Below are 13,168 nucleotides of genomic sequence, written 5' to 3' on the forward strand. Positions count from 1 at the left end.
CATGAAGTGCACTGTTGGCTCCAGAGCCCCCCACACACTGCCCTCATCCCCCTGCTAAGGGACACGGTTGAGAAGGAGAGATGGTAATATGGAAGAGCAGGAAAGTAACACAGGGAACAGCAGCTGACATCCTTCACATGGACATCTAGCAGAGAAACTAGATATCATAAGGATTTAATCAAAAGGCTCAAAACAGAATTGCATCAAAGTCTGATGCACAAGAAAGCAGAAAGCTTGTTGTCTGTCATGTGTGAGAGCAGAGCACACTGCCTGGTGAGGAGGAGAGCTACACAAGGCAGTTGGGGCTCCACTCTTTGTAGGATTTAGCTCCCAACACTCAGAGTGCAAATGTCCACCCTAAGAGCTTGTTCCCACACACAAGCTGTGTCCCTTGGTCACTGCCACATATCAGCTGAGTCCCCAAAGCCTGCACCTGTTTAATCTACCAGGATATGATACCCAGCCAAGCTGCAGAAGTCCTTTCCAAGCACTTCAAAATTGCATATCTGTAAAAAAACCACCAAACCAAAACCCAACAAAACAATAACAAAGAAAATAATTAACAGGAGAAATATTGATTTTCTGTCTCCACTTTGAAAAGTTTCCCACATACAGCAAGATGAGATATTAATGAGATAGATCAAAAATTGTTAAATCCTCCGTGTCCATCTCTCCCCTGGCTTGCCACTATAGCCAGAGCCTTCCCTTTCCCTAGTGCAGCCCTTTCCATGCAGAACAGACCTTCCTGCAGACACCCTCCTCTCCTGAAATTGGAGCACGACACTGGGGTAAGGCTGGGCCAACACTCACAGCTACATCTCATCTCCACAAGCTTCCCTGTGGCAGGGGAATGCCCCATTCCCCACCAAACCTGCACTGTTTATGTCCCTGTCCACAGGTATCAGGTGCTCCTGGTGCAGCCAAACCTCGGCAGACCCGTGAAGTGCTCGTGGCTGTCACCTCCTGAGCATGCCCAGCTACGCTGCCTTTATCTCCCCTTTGATGTTTGCTACCCATTAACCTGAGCCAGACCATAGGGATGTTCCCAACCCCTTGGCCCAGACGAGGAGCTGGAATCAGTTCAGGATTTGTGTCATGAACTCAGAAGAGATGTCAGGGCAGATTCCCATGGCCAAGGAAAATATGTGAATATAATGTTTCAACTAAAATGGCTGTCAGGGTACCTACAGCTGTGTCTCTCCAGGTCAACAATCCCCATGCTCCTGAAAAAACAGGGCAAGAAGCACCACTTTTAAGGCACTATCAATGAAACTTAAATTTTTTGGGTAGGGTTTACAAGTAGGTGATAGCTCCATAAGTGTTTATCGTGCCCTTTGCTGGCTGTCATCATGCCATGTACACACATTTGCTGTGCAGCCCCCAATTAAATCTCTTAACTTTGCCTCTGGAAAGAAACATCTTTAAAAATTCTCTCAGCTAATTGAGCAGCTTTTAAAAGTATCCTTGGTAAACCATGATCCCTTATTCCCACCCTCCACAATTTGCAACATGATAATTAAATCTCTTACAATAATATACCCCGTTTACTCCTGTCCAGCTGAAGCCTCTAATGGGGCTTGCAGAAGAAAAACCCACACCTGCCAATCCACAAAGAGAAGAAGAAAATAAACTCCACCTTCTTTGGGTTGTATCACATGTCAGACCTTGGCTCACTTCAAAGCCAAGAGGAGGCTTTGGAAACGCTGCCCTCCAGATCAAGTGCTCGGCCCCAAATTGCCAGGCTAAAGCAGTAACCCCTGCTCCATGTCCCCTCCCTGCATCTCTCAGGGACACTCATAGCTGCTGTTTGTCTTCTGTACTAAAGGAACTGAAAGGAGGAGCTGAGAGACAGAATGGATAGAACAGGAAAAGAGCACTGCCTGTAGAAATGCACAGGCTCCATCACGCACACAGAACCCACCCTAAAGGCTGAACACAGCTACCCTGCCCCACTGCCCAGTGTGTGGAGCAGAGCCCAAACACGGGCATCTCTTTGCCCTGCCAGATCAGCACTTACTGAGCACAGGGAGCAACAGCTCCTGAGGGCAAGAGGTTCGATGAACCACAGGAAGATGCTTGTGGGCAGGCAGGTCTGAACCTCTAAAAGGGACAAACACAGACAGCAAGAAGGCTCAGCTAATGGGTCAGACTGGAAATCCATGTGTGGGGCAGACTGGTGAGTAGTTTCCAAGGCAAAAGCTCTGAGTTAGTCTGCTCCTCTGCATCTGAGCACTCTTGAGTGTGGTCCAGCAGAGAGCAGAGGTCAGCAGAGACCCAAGGGCTGATACTTCTGCCCAGACAGTGCTCACAGGAAGATGACCCTTCAGGTCAGTAGCATCATCTAAGTTTTTAATAGACTGAGGTGTAGCCTAATATGAAAGTGGGAAAGCCTGCATGTTTGGGCATCTGACTGACTCTGAGGTTCAAATCCATTTATTGCCAATGCAGAAATAACAGGAAGCCTTGAAGGTTACAGCAGTTAATGGCTTTTACCATAGATTTTGCTCAGCAGCTGAATTTTTGAGAAAGAATGGAAAGAAAGGCTCAGCAGCCTCAAGAAGGGATAGTGCTGGGCACAAAGGGCAGCCAGGACCAATGTGTGGTTGAATGTATTTTACAGACACAAGGCAGCAAGCACCACAGGCAGCAAGCACACCTGAAGGAGGCCAAATATTAAATAAAGCTGATTTTCTAAGTTTTCCTTTAAGTCAGGTTTGATATTCTAGCTGCAGATTTTACAGCAAAAGGGCAAGGACACAGGAGATGGCCACCTGCAAAGTACCTTAAATAATGAGGAAAGGGCATTCTGCACAGTATCAGTCAGGTACCTGAGCTATCAGATACCAGTTGAAGGGGCAGCAGGCCAGTTGCACTCTTTAAACAGAGGAGTATTCCCAGCTCATTATAATTCCCCCAATCCCATTCCCTACATGTGGTGGTCACACTGAGACCAATAGTGCCCCCATTGCCCACTGTCCATGAGGGATCTTACAGTACTTTCTGTTTTGGTTGACTGTTCTCTCAGCAGGAAAAGGCTTTAGGAACAGGACAGAAATAACAATTTTGGACACTGATGGGCCATAAATTGCTGCTGTGCAGAAATAGGTGGAATATGGGCATGTTGTGGAAATAAAAGTTTATGTACTGTCACATCATTGGCTTGAGTTCCTGGGGGAGTTTCTGGACTGAATCCAAACCTTGCCCAGCTCAAACCTTCTCTGGCTTAAGCCTTGCACTAAGCAAACCACGTGTGGGCCCTGATTAAACCAGGCTGCTGCATAACTCAGCCTGTAGCACATGAGGGTGCAGTTGTTTAAAAGGGGCTAATCCAGTGCACCCAATTCAAGGTCTGCTCTGCAGAATCAAGACAGTCCAGCAAAAAAAAAAAAAATAAAAAAAAAAAATAAAAAAAAAAAAATTCCCCCCTCCTTGATTCTAACATGAATTTGTTAACAAGAAGTGACATGAGAAGAAAAACAGGTCCTAAAACCTCCCAGTTCTTCACTTCTGCTGCACACAGCATGCACCAGATACCCCCATATCTTTGAAGAATGAAAAAAGCAGCCCTGAAAGGGCATGAGCAGCTGGGAAGTGCCTTTTCATCAGTCAATGATGAAAATCAAATCACAGAATCTTTTCCTAGGTTCATAGTGGTAAAGGGTGGATAGAAGTACTGGACACATCTAATGACAGCCTGTGGAGCATGGCCAGCAGCCACCTTTCACAATTCCCACATGATCTCAAAATTCATCATCTGATGGATAGGTTTGTTTATTATTTTGGGACCAGCACGTCCCAGTTTAAGCAGATGTCATCCCTTCCAAACCACGTGCTGTGAACTTTGCAAGGACTTGGAAGGGTAACTGAGAGAGCTTGGGTGATATGGGAATCTAAAGAACTGAAAGCAGATTCAAACATTCTCCTTGTAAATAAAGGTCGTTATGCAGTCTTACAAGGTGCCTTTTGATTGTCACATGAAATCTAGACTATCTAAATGCAAATCTTTTTTTTATTTACTTAAAAGACAAAGATAAATACATTTAGACTGATCATCTGGTCATGGAAGAACCTATCAGATTTATCCATACTTACAAAACCTGATTCATCACTGAAATTTTCTACTTATATGTGGGTGGCTGCTAATACTGGTTTTGTTATGCAAGAATTATAAATATTCTCACTGAGAACTAATGACTTAATTTAGATGCACCAGCAGGATACGAATAGCTCAAGGTTTTCCCAGCACATGAGGAGCAGTGGCCATGCAGAAGGTAATTACCTGGGTCTAGAAATAAGTGGTTTTGAAGAGTGATAGCCCATTAAGGCAGGGACTGCAAAACACCCAAGAGCTCTCAGTAAAAGCACAATTCACCATAGGTGAAGACTTGTGACTGTGGAAGGAAGAGTTATGTGTGCAATAAGAGGCTTATGAGGTGTTCAGGGTCTTTTTATTCTGATACTGTTTATATGTATATGGAAATATCAGTGCCCTAACTTGGCATCTTTTTAAGATCCAGTAAAAGCAGCCAAAATCAGAATGCTTTAATTTTCTTCCTTGATGCCTTGAAAGCCATGTTATTAAAGTCCAAGTTGCTTACCACCATTCAAGTCCCCTGCAAGTGTATTTTCTAAAAGGGCCTCAAATTCATGGGAGAAGGGGGAAGATAAGTATTTCAAGTCTTAAAAACAACTTGTAGACAATTACCATGCTAAAAACGGGGTCTTTGGACCATCTGCTCATCAGTGATACTTTTCTCCATCCCTCTCTCTGTGAATTTCTCTGTGCTCCCACACTGCCAGGACTGAAGAGACACTTTCACTCCATTTTGCCCCAATTTTTGTACTAAACTCAAGATCAGCAAGGGGCACTCTCAGAGTGAAAGGAGGAAAAGGAAACATTTACATGATGACCTGAGTCTGGTGGCTGTGAATTTGAGCTCTAAGCACATCCACAGACAAAACACCCATTTCTTCCTACTTTAGGCTCACTAGAGGGAGTCAAAATAATTTCTCCAAGTGGTGTCTGGAAAATGTGGGTGAGACTTTGAGAGCTATTACCACTAAACATCCTGCAAGTTCCCCAGATCCCTAAAGTCCTCAGAGGAACTGTCTCTGCATACAAACAAGACACTGAGGACAGACACACAGCATTTGTGAAAGGCTGGAAGTTGCTGGTAGCTTCACTCGCGTGTTCTTTTGGAGACCCACTACACCAGGATTCATTCAGCCCTCTCCTGCTGCTGAAGGCCCAGGACTCTGCCTGCTCTCCCACCACCATCCCTTCATCAAGAAACATGATCCATGGGAGAAACCTCACTCCCTTTGTGTACTGGTGATTAACAAGACTGATTTCTACTCAAGTGACACTTACGACAGGCCTTCTTGAACATTATGAAGAACTTGAGTTCTTGAACATCTCAGGCTGGGGCTGAGGCATGTACCTGAAGCTTTTCATTTGCTTAGTTTTGTTTTTCTGCCTTTTTCCAACTTTTGAGGCCTGTGAGGTCCCCGTACCAGGTGGTCAGCAGTGGCACCATGGCCACAAAGCCACTGGGCAGAGCAGCACTGCCAGTTCATGTGTAAGCAGCAGAGCTTATTCTCCTCACAAGGGCACAACCCCACATGCAGCTGACCAGGCTCCTTGGCCAGTTTGTTATGATGCTGATGGGCAAAGCTATTTATGTTCCCTGCTTGCCAGGAGCTCTCTCTGTGCCCCCCCGTGGTTTGTAGTGTAATTTGCTATGAGACTTGTAACATGGGGATGTGCAGACCTCTCCTTACACAGAATAGCAGCATAAATCTCATTTAATGAGCTCTTAAGTGACTAACAGATATCTGTGTGCAGCTACTTGAAGGACAAACCCTACTGGGATAGAAATGGGCACAATGCCATTGCCCTTATGGCTCTTAACCAAAAAGCCCTTTCCAACCACCAATTCCTGCTTCATTCACGCTTTGGTTTTTTATCCTTTATTAGCTCTGCTATGTCCTCTACAGGCCTTTCAGATCAACTGAACACTGAAACCTCCTCTCAGCATTTGTACTCTGGATTTCTTCACACTTCATTGTATTTCATTTTTGATAACAGAACCTATTCAAGACAGCATATGCTGAATGGCTTCATTCCCATCCACACCTTCTCTGGATATGATAGTTTCAAGGGAGAACCAGAACAGTTTGGGCTCATTCTTGGTACAGAAATCACAAGGACAGCAGCAACAGGAAGACGCCAGGTTGACTGAACCACAATACTAACTCAGCACTGGTCACTATCAGGTGAAACACTGCACCACTGCCAGCCCCTTCTGCCATTTTCTGTAGGTGTTTTATAACCATATGCCAAGTTTTTGGCATATTTCCTTTTGTATTTCTCATCTTCCAGGACAGAGGTCCAGAGGAAACCACCTAACCCCCATTGCCTGGCAAGTCAGACCCATGGATGGGTCAGACTGATGACCATTTCCATGAACAGGATCTAATAATGACAGCAAAACCCACCAAACTAAACCACAGATTAAAGCTGGATGCACTTGGCATTTAGTTACACTCAGGGCATGGGGGTTGGGTAGCTGCAGTGAGTCGGAGATTTCCAGATAAAACATCAGTTTTGGGGAAGATGCATATCTATAATAAATTGTTAGCAGACACGCTCTTCTGTCAAAATAAAACTCTTTTAATCTTTCACAGGGAATCCTGGGCTATTTAATTGATTAGCAGCTTTCTAATGAGAGGATTAAGTACACAGTAGATAACTCAGATGATTGTCAGCTCTGCTGCACCAGCCTAAAATAAGATGCCTCAGTTTTCCCAGCATATGCCAATTAAATGATTAAGTATTGTTTACTGGGACTGGGAGGATTACAAGACAGTAGGTGGATTTATTAGCAGAGAAAGGAAAAACACTCCTACACAAAAGAAAAAGATTATTTTGAATGACTAACAGCCATGCCCCTGCAAAGGATGACTGGAGCTGAGTTATTCACTGCCAGCTTACACCCCAGCCCTTCTCCCTTTTTCAGACCATTTGTCAGTTTATGCAGTTACCTCCAATGTGCTCAGCATTTCCAGGTGTCTTATGCAGACCATTTTCTGAGTTTATCATGTAGATAGTTGTAAATCCAGCTGCTTGATATTATCACTGGGGAAAAGGTTGGGAACTTAGCTCATTATAGACAGAATCTCACTTCTCTGGAGCAGGAGACCAAGATGTCTTTTAACAAGCAAGAGCTGCTTCATTAGCAGCCTTTTAGTACATGTAGGCACTGAATCAAATCACCTAAGTACAAGTACCTGAACATGGCAGGGGCAATAACGTGGTTTAGCATCTTGCAGCAAGGACATCCAATTTTACATGAATTAACAATTTATGTGGAGAAGGTTTGGAAGAAAGGGGGAGGAGGGAGATGCTCTTAAATTCACACAATCAGGCTCCATAGTTACTGTGTCTGAACCAGCCACGCTGCTTTAACACAATATGTGCCATTTTTACCAGGCTGGGGGAAAAAAAAAAAATCAAGATGCTGAAAAGATTTCCAAATTTATGACCTCTTTACTGCACATTAAATGAGATTACTCCTTAATTTTACAATCCCTTCCTTTGCCTTTTAGGTGACCCTCTAATCATCTGATCTCTGCATGGGAAAAGTTAAATGAGATGTTCTAGTTCAACTAGATGTCGAGAGCAGAAGTTTTGCTCAGATCTTCCCCTGCCCTGTTTCCGTAGGGTTCCTACACAGGTCTGTATGAGTGGCTTTGGCACAGCTGAGGAAAGCAAGAGTTGCCAGTTCTGGATAAAGCTGCCAGCACTCCCTGCCCTGGGAGCTCTCTCTCCAGTACGCCACCATCACACAGCACTGGATAATGATCCATCTCAGCTGGTTAATTAGAAAGAGCAAGGTCCCTGCCAGACAGGAACCTCTGCAGGTGTGGAGACCACAGAAGCATGTTAACAGAGTAAAATATTTTGGTAATCTGTGGACTTGTGTTTTTAACAGTCTGTCCAGGGCTCAGAGCCCCATCCTGGGATTCTGACAAAAAAAGGAAAGTGTGAGATTTTCATTCTTCTGCAGAGGGCTGTGCACAGCACCTGCTGTGAGATATAAAAGCAGCAGAATGACGCTTCCACTGTTCCTTGGAGCTGTAACAGATAAAGCCATGAATAGGCTGAATTTCAACAAATCAATAAATTCAAGTCCAGAATGTCAAAGAGAAAACTGTGGAAAAGAGATCCTCAGGGATATTAAATACAAAGATATTACCTCTGGCTCTGGAAACCTCTGAGCTCTAGTTTCCAGAGAGGCTGTATCAAGGGAAATATTCTTGCACATCTCCTGCAGCAGCTGCTGTGAGCTGCAGGAGGCTGAAGAGGGGCTGTGGGGAGCTGTGACCCTAAGAGGTTGCAGAGGAACACACTGAGCTAATTACAAAGAGTGGCAAACTCTGTTATCCAGAGTTCAGCAAATATGAATGGCTGGTGAAACTGGTCATCATGGCTAGCAAGGCTAGTGTTGTGTCAAGAAAAAAGCAGCATCTAAATAAACATAAGGAGAATCACTGCAGGATGTACAGTCCTTCAGAGGACAGCCCCAGGATCACAGAGACAGCCCTGCTCCCAGGGACTGGAGAGCAGTGATGCCCAGACTGACACAGGCTCAGTGTGTCACCTCGCAGGAGCCAGCCTGGGGGTAGAGGTGCCACTTAACTCCAGACTGCTTTGTGACAGTCTGTCCTCCAGATTCCATAAAAAGGGTAGGGCAGCATTAGTCCCATGGAGAGTGCCTGCTGTGCTGCCCAAACACTGTAGCTGTAGGTCACCTGCACTGCAAGCAGTGAGAGTATAAGCAGAGATGGAGATAGCTCCTTCATCAAAGAGCATCAGGCCTTTCTTGAGAGATCCAGCTGTTCTCCCTGCAGTGCCTGTCAAGGATTAGGAGAGGCAGGACAAATTTCAGAAGAGCAATTGCCTTCTCTGCCTGTGCTCAGTGGTGTTGGTCTCCTCACTCCCTGCTCCCACCCTTAGCAGTTCAAATACCTGCCTAGCACCATCTCTGAACTCAGTCAGTCTGGTGCCAAGAACATAAACTCATTTTTTCCTCTCCACTCTCCTTGCATCACACAACTGCTCAACTTTTCTAAGCAATGAATTTCAATATCTCATTACTCTGTCAGTTGCCATAACCAAGTGCCCACAGCTGCGTGGCATTTACTGCTTATTTGTGAGCCAGCTGACAGCACCCTCCTTACCCAGGGGCAGCAAGGATACACATCTATGGGAACCTGCAGAGATCAGGTGTCCCTCCTTTAAAGCTGGAAGGGAACAAACAAACTCTCCCCTGTGCTCCTCTGCACAACCCTCCCACATGTCCCGCTGCAAACACACAGAGTTTTGATGCATATTTAATCTTTTTCTTGTACAACAGGGAAAGAATAGATACTAGCTCTTGGGATTTTATCTAAGAGCTTTTCAGGGTGGAAAAGATCCTGGAATTGGACCCACTGATTTCTTTCCTTAAGCTTGTTATTTTACCAGTTCCCTCCTTCCAAGTCTTTTGATGAAGACTCATCCATGTTATTCCCCATGTAAGGACTTGGCTGGGCTCAGTGCAGGTGTTCAGCTTTCCACAGGCACAGACTGAAAGCAACATCAGTATGTGTTGCCCTTTGATGTGTGGGCCCAGTCACTCAGGGACCAAATTATTAATATTCACAAGTTAGGTCTGCTTTTCAAAGCTACTTCAAGATTACCAAGGGGTGGATCCTCATTTACCACTTACCTGTGATTTATTTTTATATTGTTTTTGTGAAATTGCACTAAATCTGGTGGATTCTGCCATGCCAACTTGCACACCAGTTTCACTTCTGCTCTAAGAATATCTTTTCCAAAAAAGTAATGAAACCTTTTCTGATGTTTTGACTGTATCAGCATCAGACCAAGTAAACTGAATAACATTTAAACATTTGGATGTTACTACCAGGAAAAATGGTAATACTAACAATAGTCCAATCAGGAAATGTGAAGCATGAATTCACAGACTTACCATTTTTGTCAGCTCTTCTGAAAATCTAGAATTGAAAGAGAGAGAGAGAAACATGTTTACTACGTTGTCCAACACGAGGGAGTGAAGCCCTTTGCACCAGGACCACGTTCAGCCCCCCCCACAGGACAGGTTCAAGCGCTCCAACCCCTCAAGACCCAATTCAGGTGCTTCACTGAGCTCACCCTTTCCAAGACTCAGCTGATCTCCCCCAGAGCAACTTGATGGACAACCACTGCCAGGTACAGTACCAGCATGGTTGCCTCTGGGATAACTGGTGGAAATGCTTTCAGCCCTCCAGCACCTCCCTCACTTAAGAAAGCTGAAACCATGGATCCAACACCAGAAAAATACACACTAAAAAAAATTACAACAGCCGTGCAGCCAGTCCAGACAATTTCTCTGGAGTCAATAAAATCTCTTAAACCAAGTTTCACAGCTCTGCACTTCTGAAAGAAAAATTATTTACAACAATTTTTTAAAAAGCAAGTCTCCTGCGTGGGAAGGAGATTATATTTAGACTTAAAACTACAGTGTAGAGGAACAGTCCACAGAGAGGAATCAAATAGCCATTTCAGAAGGAAAAAAATTGCAATAATGTGTAGTATTGTAGAACTTGCTGGGGAGAAGGAGGGCAGAAACAACTGCTATTTTTCTCACTGGCCTCCTCTGAGGAACAGTCCCCTAATACTGATACCAAAATCAGCTGGTCACTTCGGGGGTCCTTCCTCTAATCGAGTGTTGGATAAGCAGAGTTTTTATCATACACACTGGTTACACATTCATTAGCTGTCCTCACTTACTTGATGCATATGGTTGCTTTATTTTACATATTCACACCCTTATCAGAAGTTCTCATACGGATCTTTGGGGTCTGTCTTCAATGTTTGATGTCGTTTTTAGGTGGCTGTTCCTCATCCCCCACTTTTGACTTAAATGCAATATCTTTGTTTTGCATAACTTCTTCTTTGTCAGCCTTTCAGAGCTGAGCTGGCATCCTTCTTGTGTCTTGCATGACTTCTGTGTGCCTAAGTTACATCCTTCATCTACTTCTCCAGGGCTGTGCTGTTCTACTCTACTGTCTTTGCCAACACAATGCAATTAATAGCAAAAGGCTTGTGTGAAGGCTGGAACCTTACAGGTTCCTGCCGAAAATGGCCACTACCACAGGTCATAAATTACCAAAAAATTAACATGGGCAGAAAAGGTAAAATATTCTCATCATCTCTTCAGGCCTGACCCTATTAATTTGAGCAAGAGCAGAGATTTTAGTTGTACAAAGAAATTTCCCTGAGGAGGGAATAAAAGCACCAGCAAGACAGATCAGAGTCAGCCGTAAAATAGAATCTCATATTTTCTGGGTCACAAAACCATTAAAAAAATAAAATATCAGAAGAGAAACTGCTGCACAAAACAAGAACCCCAAGAGACAAATTGAATTGCAGAATATGCTATTTCACTGAATATGGCTTAATTAAGGAACATTAATCATTCTTTTGTCCAAAGTTCTTGTGAGGCTATGCAGCCTGGGGCAGAGTCAAAGCAGGACTTTCTGGTGTACTTCAGCAGAGGCAAAACCCCTCTGCCTGAGCCAAACCAAAGTGTTGGGAGTCATGGAAACTGCCTACAAGGGTTACAGCTTGTGACCACATCAAAACTCCTCTTGTGCTGACCTCCATTTTTTTAGAGCAATTAGAAATTTCTTGGGGGGGGGGGAAATCCTACCTCTCTCCATACTTACAGATTTCACTGAAGTTAAATATGGCTTTTAAAAGGCCAGCCAGTCATGTCTTGTCTATGGGAAGAAGGAATAAATCCCAGCAGGATCCCAGCAAGCTGTGTGGCTTTAGCACATAGCCCTCACCTGTGCTCAGTATGCCCTGCCCACTGCATGAGATATTCCTCTTTTCATGGCTTGGACACCCCAAATCCTCAGTCCTCATGAGCACCTCCAGATGATGTACTTCTCTTCCTGGATGTTGATTATTTCTGGGCTTTTTCTTTCATCAATACATCCTTCTGTTGCTCTTCCCACTGCTTTGAAACCAAGGTATTACAGCCAGTCTAACACAGAAGCAGCAATGCCTGTTTTAAGGTCCCTTGAGAGATCACCATCCCACTAAGCACAGCTGGCAGAGGGAGAATGGAAAGGCAAAACCAATAGGTAAAATGTAGATTAAAAAGGGAGAAAGGCTCAACCTGCCATGTTCTGCTTCACACAGCTGTTAACCTTGCAAGGAATACTTGGAGCAACAGGAAAAAAAATAAATTAAGAAATGGAAGAAATGTTTAGAAATTGAAGTATTTTTATCCAGCTCCACTAAGTGAACATTTTAGGGCTTTAACTCTCCCAGATACTCCCTAAAGTATGACTATTTGTAAATGAACGTGTTGATGAAAGATCACATCGGCTCTGTTACTTATCAAAGTTTATTCTACAGGACCAAGCTGCTTGGTTTTGTAATTGCTAATAAGCAGGATTTATTCTTTCAACTTAATTAAACCACCTACAATTTGCACACATAAAAAAAATTAAACTGGGACACCTGGAGGGAAAAAACAATTTAAGACAAAGTCATCTGTCAGCACAGGCAGGCACTGCATCAAGGTATGAGCACTGGAATGAGCATCGGGAGGCTGATAAAGATGTAATATAGTCTGTGATAGCTTGGCAGCGCTGCCAAAAATGCTGCTGCTGTGAAGACCCAGGATTTATGTTCTAGGTCAGCAAAGAAGAGTGCCCTCCCCCACACAGCCCAAAGACACCCTCTGCTCAGGTCTTGGATTAGTTGTTCCACTGCGGGAAGGAGGTGAGGGGCTTTCCATAAGGGAAAGGTGTAAGATCTGGGGATGGAAGGGAAACCACAGCCCCCCACAGCTCCCCTATGGGCCAGAAAGCAAACCCACAAAGGTGCCAGGCTCCCAGGGAGCCAGGGGCAGGGACAGCTCCCACCAGCTCCAGAAGAAGGGGATACAAGTCAGGATGCTGCATCATCTCCAGCACAGAGGCTGCAAAGCCCATCCAACCCGCAGCCGCTCTGCAGGCTCCCAGCAGCTCCATTGCTGACATCCTCACTCAGCAGCAAAGTCACTTAGACTTAGTCAAGCAGCAGCCCTGGAGGTCAGCGAGAGAG

The 13,168-nt window shown here is 44.5% G+C and overlaps 1 protein-coding gene across 2 annotated transcripts in view; it reads right to left on the bottom strand.

The window, feature by feature from the left end:
• NECAB2 (N-terminal EF-hand calcium binding protein 2) overlaps nt 1–13,168 on the bottom strand; it is a 76,432-nt gene that overhangs the window by 56,948 nt on the left and 6,316 nt on the right. For both annotated transcript variants that reach the window (XM_048316925.1, XM_048316926.1), the window contains exon 2: nt 10,038–10,062. In XM_048316925.1, coding sequence (XP_048172882.1) covers nt 10,038–10,062 — 25 coding nt within the window. The remainder of the gene's footprint in view (nt 1–10,037; nt 10,063–13,168) is intronic.

This window comes from Corvus hawaiiensis, chromosome 12 (assembly GCF_020740725.1).
Source record: "Corvus hawaiiensis isolate bCorHaw1 chromosome 12, bCorHaw1.pri.cur, whole genome shotgun sequence".
In the NCBI taxonomy this organism is placed as follows: domain Eukaryota; kingdom Metazoa; phylum Chordata; class Aves; order Passeriformes; family Corvidae; genus Corvus; species Corvus hawaiiensis.